The following is a 22,362-nucleotide window of genomic DNA, read 5'->3' on the forward strand; positions in this document are numbered from 1 at the left end:
CCTGTATTATTGCGCTTAAAAGAAGCAGCTAAATGAACACATTTCATACATGTTCACAGTTTTCAAAATGAGTGGGACTTTAATCTTCAAATATTAATGAGGCTATAACTTACATGCTGGAGATAATACAGTTTCAAAATTAATCTGAGCACTTCAAAGTACTTGCATTTATATCCTTTCTCCTACTTTTCTCATTTGATTTGTTGTTCTCTTTCCCTTGACTCGTCTGCTTAATCGTTCTCTCTAACCCCCACCGAAATGATACACTTGTGCCTTCCCTCACTTAGCAGCGTAGTTACCCTGTGGCTGTTGCTGGCTTTACAATAAGTGTGTTCATAGCACACCTAGGAGAACAGGAAACACAATAAAAACACAAGTTTCTAAAAATATATGAGATTATGACAGAAGCAGCGGCGATGCTCTATGGAAGATTCCATAGAAAAGCTGATTCCTGTGGATTTCATCAAGTTGACTGGTGTGCTCTTCCAGGGCTTAGAAAAAAAGATTGAACACATGTTTATGAATGATTTAATTTACTACTGTACAGTGTCTTCAAGCACCTGAAAAAGCACTTGAAAAATAAAATGTATTATTAATAATAATTCTACCTCCTCACTTGAACATGTCTAAAAAAACAACAACTACATTTTCATCCTCAAAACGTAAGCTTCTTTAGAAAAAATGATAATTACATGCAACACACATTTCTAAAAAGCATTGTGGCGAAGCAAAGAAATTCAAATGTGACCTTTGCTGTGTGTGTCCGTGATGTAAAGCTCCCTGCTTTAATGGAAACCATACACATCTACTTTGAATGCATTGGCATGGCTGAATATGAATTCATAAGGCCATTTGAATAAGATAAAGCAGGATTCATTGTTTGCCATCTCCAGCCTCCTCCTCCTCAACACAACGCCGTCATTTGCTTGTGTCTCAGTGTGACTCATGTTTATTCCCAGTGGCCCATGCAGTGACCCCTTGTATAGCTGTGTGGGTAATGGTATTACCCGCTGAGCTCCACTGATGCCCGTCACAGATAAAGACACATTGTAAAGAGTCACATTAATGTTCCCACTGTATTTTGTAGATGACCATATAAATAGGAGCCAATACACAGTTGGTCACAGTTTGTTTTCTTCTTAAATCGTTCAGCGAAAAAGATGACGGGAATGGTTTTATTTAAGATTCGGGTGCAAAAACGAGTCCGGAAACCACGGGCCGTATTCACAAAGCATTTTATCTTACCTCTAGGAGTGCTCCTAACTCGCGCTAAAACATTTTACGTATGAGTTTTTTCTTAAAAGTTATTCACAAAGCCGCTGAGACCTACTCATACTAAGGATAAATCACTAAGAGTGAACTAAGAGGGACGCGCCGTTGCTATGCATTACGTCGATTCTCGTGCATGAGTTTCGAAGCGGTCAGTACGGTGATTGGTTGTTCAGAGCAGGTGGTCTCGGTGAAACTCATCCGCAACATCCCACAAACGAGCCCACTAAATCACCGAAAAACAAGGAAATAGCCTAGGCTAGAAATGTATTCCTATCAAATAGTTATGGACGGTGCAGTTAGCAGAATACAGGCATGATGACAAGTTTGTGCAGACCACGATAATGACGTTGTATATGCACGTTAAAGAGAGAGAGCAAACAATAAAAATACGTAAATTGCATTAAATCAAGGAGGCAATTAAAAGCACCCTGCAAACTATTATCCAATGAGCATATTTCCAGCACTTAAACACTTTCAATAACAGCCCATACCGCCGTTAAAGCCCCCCTATCATGATGAATGAAAACAATCTGCGTGTTGATGGAATGTACTTTCTTTCTATTGACGAACACGTCCTCATCTTTTGAGGGCGCAATTATTTTTATGTGCGTCCCGTCAATAGCACCGACCGCACCGGGCATACCTGCAATTGCCATGAAGTTGGCTTTGATCCTGTGTAGTTGTTGATTGTCCAAAGGAAACCAGATAAACTGTTGGATGGTATGTGGTCTAGAGAGCGCGTTGATGGTTTGGTTTATGGCACGGCTGACTGATGGTTGCGATATTCCTAAATCGTCGGCATTGCAAAGTTGCATTTTCCCTGTTGCTAAATATCGTAGTGTTGCCCAACATTTTATTTCCGGACTAATCGGGTTATTCCTGTTAGTCGGGGATGTTATTGCATCCCGCACTAATTCCATAACAAGTTTGATACCCTCACGATTCAGCTCTTGATCAATTCACAGTCTTCCATTGTCTCCAAAACATTTCGTCTCGCAGCCATTTTCAGATTCTTTGTGAATAGGTCTTACTGAGTTAGGAGTCCTCTCGAGGACTTTTAAGCTCTCCTAAACTTAGGTGCTACTTTTAGGCCTAAAATACTTTGTGAATTGCTCTTAGTGAATAAAATTAGGTGTCCTAAATTTAAGACTGACACGCCCATTATGTTTAGGAGTTTCTCCTAAATTTGCCAGTTAGGAGCTACTTTTAGCCCTAAGATCCTTTGTGAATACGGCCCCTGGAAATTAGTTAGAATTTTACACCTATATTTTACATGAGCCCGCCTTTAGCTTAGCAGTGGTGATGCGCGGACATGTGACCGTGATGTAGTTGATAGCGATAGCGATTACTTTTTATTTATGGTGATTGCATTTGCGCTTCAATATTCACCAAGTGGTGTGAATGCGTGGATTCTCCTGCTGAACAATAGTGTCTTATGTCTCAGATCTTTTTTTACTGCAATATACCAAAATCTAATGGGAAAATTGCATTGCTTTTTGTCAAGGGAGCCCTTGCAATGCTAACTTCAGGGTTGGCCTATAAAAAATACTTAATCACTGCACAACTCTATTTGTACACATAATGAGATTTGGCTTGCAGTTAAAAGACAAGGTGACACATCTTTAACAACACAAACAACAGGCAGATCTTTCAAAATTACCTTAGGCTCCATCTGGTCTAGTGATGAGGACATCTCTGATTCATAGACTGTATATAAGAAGTTGACAGAAGGCTACCATCTTCAGGCCTTGAATTTGGCATTTGGTCGCTTGTTTTTTTGGAACCAAAAGTGAACCAAGAGGGTAGAGCTAAGTATGTCTCAATGCTAAAGAAGACACATAGGCTTATTACTACTTTTGTGAACTAAAAACACAATATGAAAGGGTTAAAGTTCGAAGACGGGTACGTGGACAACAACCAAAAAAGAAACAATGCAGAAAAACTGGCAATCCCCCAATTTCATACCAAAAACTAATTGTGTTCAGTAAATATGAATCTTTAGAACCTCAATGATTATTAGGTGAATCAATGGATGGACAGGAAATGCCAACCATTCTCTGGCTTAACTTCTCTAAAGGGACAATTTTAAGTTTTTACTTTGGTATGCTAATAGTTTTTTGTTGCCTTAATACTCTATTCTTATGTATTGTACAATAACCCATTTCATAACACAGAAGGACCACGATCAAATTGCGATTTTAAGATTCTATGGCCAAATAAACTTCACAAAGATACACCAAAGAGTTATTGCGTTACTAGAGCCACACAGTGGAGGGTTTAATGTTTTCTTTTCGTTTTGGGAGAGATATGGAACTGTCTTTTCAGACGTAGCATGGTGCAGATTCTTACATGGAATCTTGCTCCTGCTCATCTATTGTGTGTTAACAGTCAGGCTGACATACACATAGCCCCCTCACATCGTCTGTGCTACCTTTGTCAAGCATGTTGCACAGGAGGGGAGGGAGGAGGTGTTTTCTCACCTTCTCTGTCACAGAACAGGGGAGGAAAGAGGAGCCAAAGGAGATCCGCTGTCTTCGTGCACACACACACCAGCTGACTGGGTGAATACATGTTTTTTGGTCCAGACAGAAGCACAGGCAGAAGCACAGGCAGGCAAGGAGAGGGGAAATAAGGACAGCATTTAAAGCCATATTCTTCTCTCCCATCCTAATTTACATACATTTCCTGTGTGAAGGCGATGCAGCTGGTGGCACGTATTCACTTTCAATCCAATCCAATCCAATCCACTTTATTTATATAGCACAGTTTAAAAACAGAGGGTTTGCCAAAGTGCTTCACAATGAACATAACATTATAATAAAATATAATATTACACGAATAGATAAAAGGCACACATAAGAAAAGATAAAAAGCACACATGAGAATAAATACAAGGCACATAAAGGCTATGGACAGACAGTAAAAGCATACAAATAAGTATGACATACCTGGATTCACCCTGTGAGTCTGTTTCAGGAAACAGGTGGGAGGAAGGGGAAGAGATCCGGCAGCAGAGAGGCGAAAACATGGCTGAATGGATCATACTGTATAGAGAGATACAGGGCCAGACAGAGAAGGATGGATGTAGTAAAGCATCATGGTGACACACCCAGGGAAAGCTGAGACCAAAATGCTGTTCCAGAGATATGATATAACATGAGGTCCCTGTGGCTTCATACAGACTGGGGATAACTGGAGGAGTTACTTGTGATTCACACCATCATATTGTCCATATCATAATTAGATGTGTAACAGTCATCAAACTATCAGCATGGTAAAGTTGGGCTTAAATTAAAACTTTTTTTTGGTTTCATACAGTCTATATTTCTTATTGTTGTTCCCTCCATGAAAATACAGCAGATACCAAACAGTTATTACGTTTACATGCACACTGCTGTCATTCCGAATATGACAATATAAATAACTCAATATGGTCACGTCAACAGCATATTTCCTTTGGATATTCTGAACAGGGCCTTATTCTGAATGTAGCATTTTTAGAATTATGACTTCTGGAATATGCCAATTTTATTTGAGTTTTAGGACGTCAATAAGGTTTTTTATTGCATATTGTGGCACACAGCCTCTGCCCTGTTTACAGCCAGCTCTTTGTGTAGTACACCAACATGCAAGCCCAGATTGTCAGATGTGCTATGCTACAATAGAAAGCATGACATTCACAGAAACTGCAACTACATTTTTAACCTATGATCATATCCAAAGTCTAAAAATAATGAGTCACAGTTGATATCCCTGTCTGTCTCAGATGACATACTGTACACATAGCCCTCTGTCCCACCTCCCTGTTGGTTATTGTCCAAACAGGGTTGGGTGACCTTGGTTTGGAGCGTGGGTGTGTCTCTCTCTGTAGCGTGGGATTCTGGTCTGAAGCCAAAAACCTCATGATAAGAGTCGCATCTGCTTCTTATATGCACACTACTACTTTTACATATTCTTGTTTATGCCCTAAACTGAGGATGTGTGATTGTTTCTGGAGTAAGGGGTAAAGTATGGGAAAAAACAATTCTGCATGTTTGTGGCATGCAGTGGTCTCAAACCACGTGTCACACAAAGCCAAGGGCATTGCTGTTTTATGGTGTTAACTAATTAGCACACTTTCTCTAATGGGCTGCATAGAGTAAAGTTGGTCCACAGCCTCCAGGGCCTCTGTGGGAAGTCTCAAGGTATTTTTTTTTCATTTGCATTTGCTCACAAAATGTACTGGCAAAGTGTTTAGTTTTAGTTATAGACTTTATACATTAAGTATAGACTGAAGTACACAAAGTGCAGCTTAGTCTGATGGGAATGTTATCAGTTTCTGTAAAGGTGCTAGATAGATAACTATCAACAAGTTCTTCCTGAGTTGATCATGAATGTCTGTGACACATTTCATGACAATCTATCCAATAGTGGCGTGAGATTTAACAAATGTTAACCTCATGATGACGCTGGGAAAAAGTAAGAGAATCACCAAAGTATTTACAATTCATCCTCTGGGAACTATGAATGTTTGTACAACACGTGAAGCCAATTCATACAGTAGTTTTCACACATTTCACCTCACACCACAAACTTCATTGTGATGCTGGGAAAAAGTCATAGAATCAATTTGAGATTCATTCTCTGTAAACCTTTAACGTTTGTACAAAATGCAGAGCCAATCCATCCAGTCGTTTTCGAGACCTTTCTCTTGAAACCATAAATACCAACCTTATGTAGATGCTAAGGACAAGTCTTTGGATCATCCAGGTGTTTAGGAATTACCCTGTGCAAAATATGAAACCTATCTAGCCAGTAGTTGTTCAGACATTTCTATCGAAACCACAAATGTCAACCTCATGGTGATGATAGAAAAGGTCAGGATTCATCCTCTGAGAACCATGAACGTTTTTACAAAATGTTAAGCCAATCCTTCTGGTAGTTGTCAAACATTTAACTTAAAAGCCAAAAATGTTAACCTCATGGAGATGCCAAGAAAGACAGAAAATCACCAAATAATTAAGAATTCATCCTTTGGTAACCATAACTGTTTGTATCAAATGTTAAGGCAATCCTTTCAGTAGTTTCAGGATCAATGTGATGAGCGGAAGCTGCTAGATTGACAGTTAGTTGCATATTTTTCTCGCTAAATTCAAACCGAAAATAAATTGTGGCAGATAATTCTGCGTAACCCTTGGGAGAGTGGTTAAAACATTTGTGGAAGGCTCAGTTTGACCTCTCTGTTATGCTCTATGCTGCTCTGGCCTAGAATCCTCTGGAGTCTCCCCGGTACACGAATAGATAAATATATTCAGCTGTCGTTATGATAATAGTTGAATCCCACAGTCTGTACAACAGTGACATTGGCCAGCTTTGTTCTGATCAGAGCTATAGATCTCTGCTGCAGCTCATATCTCTTTCAATTAATAGTTGAAGCCGATTTAATACTTCTCGTATAATCCCTAATGAAGCAGCCTACTTTATGTGTTTATGTACTGTATGTCTAAAACTCGGTTGCATGCGTGTTATTTGTGGATGTTATTTTTTATGGACCAGACCCCAGATCAGTCCTTTGTGCCCCACTCCCTCAATTCCCAGCCAAATCCAAGCGCCCTGTGGGATATTTTTAGCTTGGACCATGTGTTTGCAGAGCTTTTAAGTTTTTTCTCTGCAGCACAGTCATTTTTCATTCTCCAAATATCAGTTTCTTAAGCCCTAAATCCCCCAAAGTGTGTGTGTGTGTGTGTGTGTGTGTGTGTGTGTGTGTGTGTGTGTGTGTGTGTGTGTGTGTGTGTGTGTGTGTGTGTGTGTGTGTGTGTGTGTGTGTGTGTGTGTGTGTGTGTGTGTGTGTGTGTGTGTGTGTGTGTGTGTGTGTGTGTGTGAAGGTAGTTTCCATTAGCTGGCAGGTACAGTGCATACTTGTGCACATTACATCATGCATTGTGGTCTCTAGAGTTAGCTCTTTACCTCCACAGTAAGGTTCACACAGGGCTTTATTTGGAGCTGCAGCTCTCTTTTCAGGTTTTGGTTTGAAGTTACTGATATACCTGAAGAATCAATATGTTCTCACTCCCAAATCAACAAACAAGGCAGCTTGTGTTTTTTTAAAGCATTGGTAGCCCTTTGGTTTTACATTGTTTACACTTTAGTGACGCCAATGAATTACAACTTGGTTTGGTTTTGGCTTCCAAAAGAACTTTGCTAGGTTTTGGGAAAGAATTGGTTTAAAATAAATATTTGTTACAAAACCTGCATTTTGTATCTAACAGGGCTGCCATCATTAACGCGTTAACGCTCTTGCGATTATCTATAAATCTTAACCTAATCTTAACTGCTAGCTGCACCAATAATTCTACCATATGAGCACATACCCTGTGTATTACCTTATACAGAGGGTGATCACAGCAGATCTCCATGACAACAGCTCTGTTGATGCTTTAGCGTTGTGTTGGAAACTGTCTGACTTCATCCCAATAATACAAAAAGTCATGAAAGTCAGAAACACCACTTATGTATTTGTTTTAATACTATAAATACTAGTGTTTTAAACTTGTGATTAATTATCGATAATCACCGACCACTATTGGGATAAACGTGATTAAATGTTTTATCGATCAACAGCACTAGCATCTAAGGCAAATATACATAATAATATTCATAATAATATTAATAACAATATAATAATACATTGTATTTATGAAGTGCTTTTAAAAATGCTTAATGACGCTTTACAAAGATTGTTTTAAATGTGTTAAAAAATGAAAGTCAAAATAAAATCAAGCTCACATAAGAAAATTTAACTTTGGGACACAACATTAATCACACAATAAAAGCCAGACTAAAAAGGGGAGTTTTGGTCAGTGTTTTGAGGGAGGTCGGTCAAGTCACTGATTTGTTTTGGGAGTAAGTTCCGGAGGGAGGGGGCAGTGATGGAAAGACTCTGTACTTGGTCTGTGTAGGAATGGACAGGAGATTGGCTTCTGATGAGCGAAGGCAGAGGAGGTAGCCTATTTCACAAAATGACCCCAAACAATCCCATAGAGGATGGTGTTACAATACTCCAGTCTGGAAGTGAGGATTGCATGTCTGAGGGTTTCTGCAGCTGGAAGTAGAGTGATGATAAATGACATACAAGGTTGGCTTTTATTGGTCATGCGTACATAGCTACAGTGTAGTTATGATGATGAAAATCTTAGGTCACAGGCTCCTCCAACAGTGCAACACAATAAAACAGAAAACACTGAAAAAATAGTGCACAGTAGGGTAAATGCGTTATGTATGTTACATAAAGATTAGATTTAAAGATCGATATCACACTAACATCTGAATGAGTGAGCCTCAGAGCTAGGCTAGCTGTTTCCCCCTGTTTACAGTCGTAATGCTAAGCTAAGCTAACTGGCCCAAGCGTCAAACTATTACTCTAATTATTCATTTGTAACGTATATTACTGTTAGTAACTGTGTCGTGTCAAAGTGTAACATTTAGAGGGAAGTGACTTTATCAGAGCAACCTATTTGCATTGAATGGATTGTGTGCATTTTTCATGACAGTAAATAACAGCCAAACGGACGCAACATGGAAACAGAAACATTACCATATTGCCGTGCTGTCACCTTGAGAAGTGTGAAGTGACGCGTTTTACTTGAATATGTAGGTGGCAAAATGTGTGTTAGTGTTGTATGTAATGATTATGTTAATCTACTGATACGAGATGAGAAATATGGTTGGCATAAACATGCAATATAATGTAAAGAAAAAATATTTATTTAAAGAATAAAAGAACAAAAATAAGCATAATTGGTCCAATATATAGCTTCAAACTATGGGAGCCATTAAGGGCCATTATTATTCTGCATTTGTATCTCACATTATGGATGCCTGTGGAAAAAAGAAATTGCATGCATGTATCTGAATATGTGAATTGTTAAAACAAATTATAATAATAACAACCACACTGTCACAATCTTATGAAGGACCCAAATGCAGCACTCGAGAAACCAAGGAGTATTGGTAATGTACTTTATTGGTAATAATACCAGAGCAGAGGGATACCAGCAGAACAGTAACAGCCGGATGATGTGCAGGCAAACGAACCAGAGGACAGCGGGTAGAAGGTGAGTCAGTGCCGGGAAGAGGGTCAGACAGCAGGCGAGGCAGGATAGTCCAAGGACAGGCAGGATCAGGGATCAGGCAGAGCAGGCAGGTCAGGGACAGGCAGGGTCGGAACCGGGTAGTCAATCTGATAACAAACGCGTGAAAGACGAGCATGAAGGCAAAGTACGATCTGGCAACGGGTGTGTGTCTGGTGAGGGTAAATACTGGCAGTAAAACTAATGGGTGCAGTAGAGAAAGAGGGGGAGCAAAAACGTGTGTGTGGTTAACAGGTGAGACAGATGAATGGAAAACTACTGGTGAATGATGGAGCAGACTGTGACACACACATTTTGTTTGAATGTGTAAAAAAAGTGTTTTAGCTATAGACAATATGAGATATAATTTGCCCATGTGTAAAAAAAATTGTTGAGCTGTTTTTGAAATTGAATTGTGTGCAGGAATATTTTTCAACAATAAGGTTTCATAAAATAGAATATTAATTACCATAGTCAATGCCTGGCGAAATTATGGCCCCGCCCACTTTCCGGTGTAAACAAGGAACCGGTGCAAAGTGGGAAAAAAAACGTGTTTTGTAATGCACGTTCAACAACTAAAAACATCCAAAGTAACACTTTTCTATACTTTCACTTAGAAAAAAGGACGGTAAAAGAAGAAATCTTTGGCTTTCTTTTGGGAAACACTTAATCTCAGCTACATTATGATGCTAATAAGGCTAACGTCAATCGTCAGACTAAACAGTTGTAATGTTGAAAGTCAAACTTGTATATTTAGATGCTGCTTTGAAATATAAAACACTGACAAGCCATGGAAAACCCTCTTAAAGTGTTGGCAGAGTGAAAGGACATCAATCTCTTATTGCTTTTAATTTCACCATATATGGACGCCGATCATCAATATCAAGTGACATACTGTAATTGTTTACCTGACTGAGCATTGTATTCTGGCTCCTTGTTGGATAAAAAATGCATGGTATTCTTAATTTTTTTAATTGAACTCTCAGAATGTGTATTTACTGCCAGTCTATGGATGGCAGATATTTCACCCAAAAAGGAGCGGGCCCATGACGTAGAAGGAAAGTACAGGATGGGTTGTTCTAATTACTCTTATATATTAGTTCCACAGATACATACAATTTCCCTGCAAGCCCTTTTAAGCATTTTGGCTCTAACTTTGTCTCATGTGTCCCTTTCCAGTTTGAAGGCGGTGCTGACAGCCCCTCTGTCCAGCGGGGCGTTGGATCTGTCCGGTATTCCTCTGGCTGCTCGGGACATGGAGCGTCTGTGTGCACACCTCCAGCGCCACGCGTCCATCCTGGGCAGCCTGGAGCTGGGCTTCACAGATCTAACAGACGAGGCCTTCCTCCTGCTGCTGCCCACGCTGGCCGCCCTGCCTCACCTGGAGACTCTGGCTCTGAACGGAAACAGGCTGACCAGAGCTGTTCTGAAGGAGCTGACCGACGCCCTGAAGGTCAGCAAGACATTTTAATATATTTGTCCAAATGGTTACAATGTAGCAGCATAGTATCAGTATTAGTGTAGTCCCTGTTAATGAGCCCCCTTGCTTTTTGTTGGAAGTTATATTTTTCCTAGGAACTAAATATAAGACTTAAAATTACTTGCGTTTGTAGAATCGGAAAAATCGTGACATTTTGGCCAAATGATGGCAATGTTTGAGTTCCACTTTTGACACTGGAGGAAATAGAAACACTGTGACATGTTGTTGTTTTTTAAATGTTACTGTTGCATGACTTTGATGTTTAACCGATCTAATGAATGGAAGGAAAGGGGACACACAGTACAGAAGTGCACCACAGGCTTTATTAGACCAATTGCAGACATTTAGCAAACTTTGCCACAGTGGTTTACTGAACCAGCAGAAAGAGCTTTGTAAGCACGTGGAAGTAAATTGGCTGCTAGTTTAATTCCCTCTGAAGGAACACATTGAGTTCCTGGTTCTTCTGATTAAAATACAGGTGAAGTGCCTGAGTTCTTAAGAAAAGCTTCTAGAGAAATGAAATGTTAACAGAATTAAAAAATGTAAATAAACATAGTCTTTTCCACTATTAACAACATCATGTAATATGAACAATGCACCAACAAGCGCCTGTATAGAGAGAGAGAAAAATTGACAATAAAATGTATTGATAAATGTCATAATTGTAAATATTTGTTGATACATGTATTATTTACTTTTATTTTGTATTTATTCATGATACATTTAAATGTGTATTGTATTATTTATTTATTTTTTAAATATCAATCATTTTATGACTGTATATTCCTTCTATTTTTTATAAATGATAAATATATTGTAATAAAATACAGTCTGCTTGTACTTTAGGTATAAAAACATATTTTTACATGGCGAGTGTGTTTAAAGGCTAGAAGTGAGGGCACTTTACTTAGCGATTTTCAGTAGTAGTACTGTAACATACTTCAAATAAAATGAAATTTTAATGATGATGATGACTGACGATCAGAGTCAGAAACAGGTTTATTTTCCAGGTTGGTTTACACGTGCAAGGAATTTGACTTGGTGTCGTGGTGCATAAAGAACTAAGAATTAAAAACCTCAGGTAGAGAACTAGAAAATATATGTATAAAAAAATATTAGGTAAAATATAACAGTATTTTCATTGCAATGGAATGAAATAGAGGAATACAATATGGAATCAAAATCAGCTGTAATACAAAATAATGTCGTACATTGGGTTGTGGCTGAGGTAAAGTGTCAGTATGGGGGCCGGACCTTGTTTATGAGGCCGGTAGCGGAGGGGAAGAAACTGTTCAGGTGGCGAGAGGTTTTATTCCTGATGGAGCGAGCCTCCTGCCAGAGGGGAGGGGGGTGAACAGTTTGTGTCCCGGGTGGGAGGGGTCGATGATGAGGAGGATATTTTGATACAGTATGTTGTTCTTCATCACCCCAGGACCCCTGCAGTTTCCCCAGCGTGACATGGATCGACCTGGGCAACAACGTGGACATCTTCTCTCTGCCGCAGCCCTTCCTGCTCAGCCTGAGAAAGCGCTGCCCCAAGCAGGGGAACCTCCCCACCATCCTGGAGTTCGGAGAGAGTCAGGCCAGCGAGCCCCCCGAGAGGCTGAGGGGGCTCGGGGAGGACGAGGAGACGGACGACAACCGCACCGAGAGCATGGGCGAGCTTCGGTCGGAGGTGGAGGAGGAGCTGGACGGGGAGATGGAGATTGAGGAGATGATGGAGGAGCTGCTGGACTTTGACCGGGAGGTGCAGGGGAAGGAGGACGAGGACGAGAGCATGTGGACGCTGGAGGAGCAGAGGAGAGGGATGGGCAGAGGGAGAAAGGGGGGGTGGAGAGGGGAGGAGAAGGAGGCGCAGGGGAGGCGGGCGCTGATGGCGGACGATGACGACGACACGCACAGCCTCTCCTGCTCCAGCCAGTCGCAGCACTCCTCCGGAGCCGTGGAGCCAATGAGGGTGGAGGAGGAAGACTTGGACGATGTGACGGACCAATCGGATCACTTGACCTGATTGCTGCTTCCTGCTCCGCTTATGTTTCCCCCTCCTGTGTCGAGTCCTGTGTGGATGGAGGCAAAAGAGGACTGTCTCCCTCAGAGGAGAGAGCTCAAAGTCAATCCGACTGCAGTGTTCGGACGATGTCATCCATATGAGCATGTCACTGGACACTACATCCACTGATCTGAGCGCACAGCTGAACCCAGGTGACTTGTGGTGACCGAAACACGAGAAGACAATCCCCCACAGGACGTCTGTTTTATCCTAACTGTCTGTTTTGAACTACCAATAGACTGAAGGATGATAAAGCATAGATTAGGCTGATTACTTATATCACGTGAGGCTTTTATGTACAGTTAATCTTTATTCAGGTCCTTTCCTCCTGGTAACCCTGGTGATACCTACATGTGCCTGTAACATGTCCTAAGTGTGTTTAAATATATTAAAAAATTAAAATATTAAGTTACACACAAGCTAGTCAGGGCCGTTAAACCTTTAAAATACTGTTTTTGCCAAAAATCTAGAAATGTATCAAATGTTTCCCTCCCACATACATAACCAGATGGATGGGAGGACAGAAGGGAATCCATCGTTAAGCCAACTATCATTTGCTTCTTGAGGAACGAACAGATGCTCGTGCTTTAGCGGACAGACAGAAGTACTATGAAGATGAAATAAGTCAGCTGAAACCAAAAGAAAAACAACTGATAAAGAAAAGAGCCGATGATTGTAGGGACACAAGTGTTCTGTTTTGGTCTCCAGTATATAGATGTGATGATCTTGTTGCCGTGTGTCCCGAAGCAAAGTGTCCAGCTATCGAGTTGAAATATGTCGTTGCCTTTTCTCCATGATCCAGGTCATGTTTCACTCCACAGCACGTGTGCCTCACATGCTTACAGTGCTGTTTTTATGTTGTACGCTGGGTTACGACCACTTCTATCTTTATGCAGTATGTAGCTCTCACCCGGCCTGTGCTTTCTGCTCATGCGTCACGTATAGCCCACGCAAAGCTTTGAGAAACAAACTGTATTTTTGGATGTACAGTATATACAGCCTAGTGTTTTGATCTGTGCAGGGGAAATCATTAAGATAGTAGATTAGCTATTTATATAAATGTATAAATAAAGATTATTATTTTTATTTAAAGAGGAATACCACCTATTTCAAATATATACGTATATATATAATTCTCTAGTTCAAGCTATAGACTATACATATAACACTTCCCAATTTGACACACAGCTTGGTTAGGACCCCTCTGGTGTCACTTTCCCATGCAGGGTAGTCTTCAGAATCGAAACAAACTTCTAGGTTGGGTTTTACCAAGATAATTGTTTTGGTTAAAATAAGCATTTTTGTCACATATCTTAAGTTAGTTGTGTTGTGTACATCACATCATCTAATATATTACTTGAGTTGAGCAGTGGTAGAATAAGTATTTTAATACTAAAGTAAAAGAAGCAACACCTGAATTTAAAATCTTACAGTAGTTCAAAGAACAAAAGTATTAGCATAACAATGTATTTAAGTACCAAAAGTGAAAATACTCGTTAGTCGTGATGAACCATTTCAGAATGATACATGGATCTACATACATGATACTGTTCTTTTTTTAATTGATGTCCCCCTCTCTGGACATTATCCCGCTTATTACATGGTTACATACTACATTAACCAACGACTTGATTCACAATATTGATATACAATTATTTTATTGAAAGAAAAAATAGTAGGTCCCACTCCGTACCAACATCTGGAACTGCTGACGTATGACAGCAAGAATTAACAAGGTCTTGGATCTCCCAGTTGACCAATCAGAATCGAGTATTCAACTAAGCTATGTCATAAATGTGACTACTGAATTATGATTATTGATGCATTCATGTGTATTTCACAGCTGGTAAAGGTGGGGCTAATTCTAAATACTTTCTACAGTGGCGGGATTTTTTATCAGTTTGTTTATCAAAAACAATCTTATCTGTAAAGTAAACCATGAATGAAATAAACTAATAAATAAATAAAAGCTTTCAAATAATTGTAGTGGAGTGAAAAGTACAATACTGGCTTCTAAAATGTTGTGGCGTAGAAGTATAAAGTAGCATAAAATGAAAATACTCAGTCAAAATACAAGTACCTCGAAAATCAATTCAACGGGACACCAGCAATAGAAATGTGATAGTCCTGGTTAATTTGACCCCTTAATTCAGCCAAATTCCCTCTATAGGCTGACTGTAGCTCTACGGCCCAATTCCAAACCGACCCCTACACACTCCCCTTACCACTTCAGCTCCGATGGAAAGTCCGCGTCCACCACATGAGATGCCGTTCCAAACCAACTAGTGTGAGTGGGTTATCTATGGCGTTATCAAGCCCTCTGACAGCGAGCATCGGTCCTGACTAACCAACTGCACGACCTGACCGTGTGCAACCCTGTTTGTGTCTGTCATGAAACATGAAGTGACCAAATAGTTCTGTGCAAACATTTACTAGTAACCAGCCTATGCCATATTAAATACAGATACAGATGGTAACCACTTGAGAATCAACTTCTTCTACTAAGGACAATATATACCCGGGACTAATCTAGCAAACGGTAGACTTGTGCATTTTATTGTAAAGTGTTGTACATTTACAGAGACTGTTGCAAAAAAGAAAAGAGGTTAACAATATAGAAACAGCACTAAAGATTTTTAAATAACTTGAATGTATTATTCCGAGAGATGCTAATTCTAAACAATGGTTTCAAGTATACCACGTCATCGAGTGGCCGAATGCTGGGCATTTAAACAGTCCTTCGGCGCCACTCGATGACGTAGTATACTTGAAATAGTGGTTCTGCAGCATGCTTTACTCGACATTGAGAAACGGCCGGAGTTTGTCCCAAAGTCAAAACACCCTGCATTTACACCCAAAGAAGGGGTTGAAAAAGCAACGAGTGGAAACATTTTATTGAAATGCAAAGGAGGAGAATAATAACTCGCATAGACTAAAGCTTCATTTTAAACCAGTTAAAAAGGAATAAATACTTTTGTTTCCCTCAGGCACCAATACATTCACATTTGGAGCTGTTAACGCGGCGCGTGGCATACAACATAAAGGCCTTTAATGACATGCTGATGATTGCAGCTGCAACACATCATCATGTCATTAAGTCAAACATGTGTGTCTATGCACCTGTCTCATAAACGCTTTGATTTCTCTTCCTTGTGATTGTAGCTGCTATACGTATCTCCGGCTTTCCACCTGCTGCAAATCCTCCTCAGCTTTATAGATCTGCAATACTCAATTGTTGGAGAACCCCTTTACAGTACGGTAGTTGTTGCTTAAACAACAGATGGATGGGATCTATGTTTTTCATTTCATTTCTGCTAGCACAAATGAGCCAATACATTTCAAATGGAAATACAGTCACTTCAAAGAACAATTAGGCATCGGCTACTTTTAAAAAACATCTAAATCAAGCCACCCCTGTGTTATCATAAATGTGTTCTTATTCATATAAGGATAAAAGTGTCTGTTGTCGGCAAGGACAACTCTACAAACCTTCTTAAGGCCACAATGTGCGATTAACCTACCCTGTAATGTACTGTTTTAACTATGTACATGGCATTTTTTATATTTAGTACCATAAACCAATTCTAACAGTGAAAAATGTATGTAATGGAGTTAAACACAATACTTTTTTCTTCCTTTTTAAACATCTCAAAATCATTTTCAATTGCAAATTAAACGTATATTGCATATTCAGCATTTACAGTTGTTTAAATCACATGACAAAACACAAATGGCACAAATTACAGTTTAGCTGTGTGTATTCATTTTGTGTTAAATTGCCTTGAGCATTAGGAACATTACTCAAAATATGTTTTTCTATTTCCAATGTCGATAAAAAGGAATAAAAACTCAAAAAGTCATCATCGTTTTCGATTATATTTTAGTATTGGTTGTCATGAAAATGTTTTAATATATTGTCATACTTTTAATAAAAGTAATTAAAATCTAATCACATAAAGTTAAATTGAACATTTTTTAAATGCAGTCAGGTCTGATTCGGGGTACTAATTTACTGTAATTGTAATATATCATCCTGACCCTTAATGCTATCGGCAGCCCTCCTTTAGCAAACAGTTCCCTTTGGCCTCAATGATACAAACTAGCCTGATAAAAGCTGATAACAAAGCGAAACCTTAGTCAAACTTTAAAATAAAATGTATTATTGCATTGATCTGGTACGATCTATTTCACAAAAATCTCTGTAAAATGAACTCTTTAAACAATGTGGCAGAGGGGTTGTGATAATGAACAGTAGAGAGGAAGATTGTGCTTGAAAACCAGGGACTTTTAGTAAGTGTGTAAACTTTTGGGAAGACATTAGCCTGAACCAATGCTGCGTTTTTGTTTCCACTCAAGATAGCATGAACGTGGTTTCTTGAAATCATCTACAGGAATAAAGTGTGTTTGCAGCACGGAATTACAGGACTGGGGAAATCTGTGAATAATAGATATGTAACTGAAGTTGTAGCCACACGTCAGGTTTTCTGTGATTTTGCACCAAATGTCTCACCTTAGCTCTCTGTCAGACACAAACCTTCTGCTTGTCACACTAGGTCATATACAGTCTATAGTTAGAGTACAACTTGTTTTTACTATGGACCTAAAGAACAGGAATAATCTAAATACAGTTGTGAACATGTGTTACTGATAGAGATGTGGTATTTTGAATCCAAAGGCACGAGTTGAGTCTTTCTCTGGCCATGAGTCTTTCTTCAATATATATATTTCTCAGTATCCCTCTGAATTTCTGTATTCATGGTATCTTATTCTATCCCTCACCCCTCTGCCCGAAACTCTCACGTCTAATTTATTTATATTTCTCGGGGTCATTTGATCCACTGGAAAGAATACTCTTTGCATTTTATTTACAGATGAAACTGTATCTTTCTATGTTATGCCATGGATCCCCAATAAATGATATGATGCAAAAACAAAATGTGCTTCATCTTCCTATTGTGTTGAATATTATGACTGCTTCATATATGCAACTATAATGACTGTAGGTATTAACTCCATCCAGTGTTGGCGCCCAGAGAGCAGCAGAGACAGACTTATCGAAGCATAATTCTTGGAACATCTGTTTATTTTTATGAATATGCCTATGCTTTTTAAATGTCAACACTTTACCTTGCCTGCAGTGATTCCCTAAAACCATTACAGCAGATTAACAAACTCCATACATCCAGACACAACATTTAGAAACATGTATGTAGATCCCCACTTCCATTGACGTTTTTCACACAGGCCTTTATCATTCATGGGTATTTATGGTTTATGTAGCAGGGGTTGGTGAGAATCATGATGTGTAACACAGGACAGAAAGGGCTGTCAAAACCATAAACTTGGTTTATAGCTAAATACATAATCTGTGGCTACTGGGCACCAAGTTATTTCATCTACAGAGCTTTCTTCAAAAGGCAGCCTTTGTAGTATGTGCTGTAGTAGAAAATCCACATTGTTAATGGTGAAAAAAGTGACTGTCTACCTAACTTCTGTCAACTGAGAGCACATGACTCTAAAAGCCATTGAAATACTGCCTTGATTTCAGTCAGAATAGAATATGAATGTGGATCCCAAACCAAAACAGTAATGACGTACTGAGGATTGTTTTGTTGTTGTATGTGGGAGACATCTAGTGGCCATGCTTAGAAACGGCACCAAGCCAATATTTACCAAGTGACAGGTGGCAGATATACTGTTTATTTGGGAACTTCCAAATGCTTGCTGTAGAAAAAGGTTGATGTGCCTGCAGCATTATTATAGCACTGCTTTAAAAGTTTGTAATAGTTGAATTTCACCACAACCCGCCGACATGAAGGACAGGAAAATACTTTTCCTTGGTATATTAAATGATAAAATGCCATGCCATTGTCACTGCTATGGCCAGAGCCTTCCACTTTAAGCTTTACAATGGCCCAGAAACATATGGGTGACATCATCGACACTAGGTTTAACATTTTAAGGTCATCATTCTGAAAATAAATTTGATGAGGTTGCCTTTTTTAATCAAATCAACTTACTTATGTGATTATAACTAGCTGTCCCTTCTTATGTGCGTATTGGAGCAATAAAAAGTGTCATTTTTGAAAGGCTAAACGCCACCAATATGGATTATAACTTACCTGTAGAGCTATTTATCAATCTAGATTGTTTTGTTGTGAGTTGCAGAGTCTTGGAGATATCAGTCACAGAGATGTACGCTTTCTCTACAATGTAATGCCCCTACAGAATACATTTTACAATAAACTATGACCTGGATACTAAAGATAACCCATTGACCTGTGAACTGATTTTTTGTTGTTTTTGTGTCTTGGAAATATTTCGTCTTTATCACAGTTGAAAGTGTGCATTTAGCCAATTTCTTCTGTGCAGTAATACCGTAGAAAAGAAAAACCTACATGAAATGGATGTGTAGGGTCTTTTCTGCCTGAAACCCCCGGAGTGTCTTGCAGCGCCCCTGGGAAATAGACATTGCTGTTGAATTTTTCTAATATATGTTTTAGAAGAGTATCATCTCGGCTCACTATTCAACTTACATTAAAACAATCTGAAATATAAAGCATATATTTTGATGTATGTCAACATATATATAGGCTATTAATATATAAAAATAAAAACCCTCCTGGTAATATATATATTACCAGGAGGGTTTTTATTTTTATTTTACCCTTTAGTTACTTCTGAATAGTTGTACAATTTATATTTTTGACCCGCTTTGGCCTTCTTGTCCTCCTCAGCCACCGTGGAAGTGGGAGTGTTTTACAGGTTGCCAAGTGCTGGAGGTGAGCAGCTGCAGGTGTGTGTGTCTGTGCGTGCGTGCGTGTACAGGTGCGTGTACAGGTTCAGAGGGGGCTTGGCCTTTGAACTACTTGCAGAAGGTAGGCTCGTGTTACCTGGCGCTCTTCAGAGTTTCTGCAGCAGCCTGATCGTGATTCAGGTCTGCTTTTGGGCTTTTATCACTCAACTCTTATCAACCAATTACAAGTATAAACCTCACCTGGATCACCGGAAGTGTTTTTGAGTTTTTGTGTATTTTATTCCTCACTGAAACGGTTTAGCTCTCTTCGTTTCCTGAAATGATCCCGTCCAGCAGCCCGGTAAGTCAATCATCATCCCGACATTATTAGCTCACATCCAGCGGCTTTGTAACGCCTTCATTTACCATGAAACATTTGGGATTGTTTTCCTGTCTGTGAGTGTTGTTTGGAGTAGTTTCTTCTTCTCAAAAACCTGTTATAGCTCACCTGAACTGACACCCTGCTCGCTGTTTTGCCACTTTAAGCACTTTCAGGGAATAATTTGCTAAATGTGAGACTGTTAGGATGGTAATTTAAACTACCGCGTGAAGTTAATTTTTGGTTGGATATTCGACAGACATTCGCGGACCCAGCAGCGTCAGTTTACCCTGCTGCTGGCTGTATTACGAAGGGGAGATCTTCTCCGCAAAGCGAGGCTTTCACTTAGGGACCATCAACAAATGATTTTTCAATTACACAAGAACAATGTTCTTTTTAATAAATTGACAGCTTCCTGATCGTGTGAATGTGAAGCAAATCCACTCTAGAGCATACATTTGTTGAACACAACTTTTTATTGCATTTTAATACTTTAAATACGTTTTATTAATATTTTGATAGAAAAATTAGCATATTTCTTCAATAACTTCCAGGTCATGTGACCTAATGACTCAAAATCAGTGCTGGATCAAATAACTAAACTTGCTGCATAGGACACACCTCTTTTTATTGCATTGTAATACTCTAAATATTTTTATATTAATATTTTTTATGGAAACATTTGCTTATTTCTACTTTTTTTGTGGTGCCGGAGAGGAGGTTAGACCAAGTCTGGTCGGCCTCGTGTGGATCCTCTCATAAACAGCGACCCGGCTTTCTACGGTTGGCGGATGTTGCTTTCATTCACCCAGGGGCGGACTGGGAGGAAAAAGTGTCCCGGGGATTAATTGACAGACAAGCCCACTTAATGCGCGGCATGTATCGGCCGGCCGACGACGAAAGTATGTTACTTAACAAAAAACCCGATGCATTTAATGTTATTTTGGACAATTATTCATATTGTAATCACATTACCTGAGCCCTTGAGTTGCCTATAGCAAAATAGTTACAGCATATATTTATTCATTTTAATGTTAACAGATCATTGATGCAATAACATTTGGACACAATTTGCCTGACTTGACGCATGGAATAAAACATACTCCCTACAGGGTGTACTTTGAGCGTTTTTGACTCTGCAGACAGTTTACATGCATAAAAACCTTCATAACACACCCAAGGGGATGGGTAATAACCGGAAAAGCATGACATGGGACTTTTAATATTCTGATGGAAAAATTAGCATATTTCTTCAATAACTTCTAGATAATGTGACCTAATCACTCAAAATCAGTACTGGGTCAAATAACTACACTTGCTGCATAGGACCCACCTCTGTTTGTTTCATTTTCACCCTCTAAATATTTTTATATTTTTATGGGGAAATTAGCATATTGAAAATGTAACAATTGATTCATTCAAGGGCAGTCTGCTTTATCCACCAACACAAGGGCCGTTTCTCAATGTCGAGGAGGCTTGCTTGGTAGCACATGTACGGTGGGCATTTAAACAGTGCTTCGGCGACAGGATAATCGTAATCGAATCGTGAGACCAGTGAAGATGCTCAGCCCTAGATGAGTTATTACTTTCATGTTACAGTATTACATTAACCTCTTAAGCCCTGAGCCTGTTTTTCAGGTTTCAGGCTCCAAAATGCCACTAACACAGCAAAGACTATATCGTCACTTCTAAAAGGGGTACATTAATAATCTTTTCTCTCAAAGCAAGGTTACATCTGTGAGTTGGATGTAGAAGTGTCGGAATCAATATAGATGTTTTTATTTTAAAATAAATTCAGATGGAACATAGTAAAAACATGCAAATTATAATGTCCGCCTACAAAAAAAGCATTACTTATAGTGAAAACCACCCTTGAATGATGGGTTAGTAGACTAAAAGCTTTAGGAATCCAAACGATAACATATAAGTACCCTGTATCAAGATTGATGCAAAACAAGTGAAATTTGACCTTTTTAGAGAGATTTAGACAAATAAAGTCCAGGCGGGCTCACCTCTGGGTAATTTGGGAACCATCAGTTCCATTTGACCTTTTTCACTGTAAAAATCATTTTATTACTTCGAATTATCACTATAGGTATTCATTCCATTCAAATACAACTGTTGTGAAAAAATAAAAATAAAAAATAAAATATAAAAAACATACTCTGTTATCCCTCCCCACAATGCTAACAGTGAGCCTCTGGATTAGCCCCGAGCGAAAGATGCTAACCTATTACTGCACTGAAAATCACTCCTAGCTCCCTTATTACTTATCCGAGCTGCACATCCAATACATCGTTTATGATCGTAAAGACACAGAATCTAACGGTGCCCACC

General features: G+C 39.2%; 2 protein-coding genes across 5 annotated transcripts in view; both read left to right on the plus strand.

Annotated features, from left to right (window-relative positions):
* The first annotated feature begins 7,919 nt into the window (after positions 1-7,919).
* Positions 7,920-18,598, plus strand: LOC307036338 (uncharacterized protein). The gene is made up of 2 exons (XM_079676568.1): positions 7,920-10,833; positions 12,293-18,598. The coding sequence occupies exons 1-2, from the start codon at positions 10,333-10,335 to the stop codon at positions 12,869-12,871; spliced, it is 1,080 nt and encodes a 359-aa protein (XP_079532694.1). The 5' UTR covers positions 7,920-10,332; the 3' UTR covers positions 12,872-18,598.
* Positions 18,599-19,722: 1,124 nt separating this feature from the next.
* LOC307036335 (nesprin-2) overlaps positions 19,723-22,362 on the plus strand; it is a 58,311-nt gene continuing 55,671 nt past the window's right edge. For 2 of the 4 annotated variants that reach the window (XM_079676562.1, XM_079676566.1), the window contains exon 1: positions 19,723-20,007. The gene's annotated coding sequence lies outside the window, so the exon portion shown is untranslated. The remainder of the gene's footprint in view (positions 20,008-22,362) is intronic. The other 2 variants (XM_079676563.1, XM_079676561.1) reach the window with 2 other exon arrangements.

Source organism: Notothenia rossii, assembly GCF_949606895.1.
Source record: "Notothenia rossii genome assembly, chromosome: 4".
NCBI classification, from domain to species: Eukaryota; Metazoa; Chordata; class Actinopteri; order Perciformes; family Nototheniidae; genus Notothenia; species Notothenia rossii.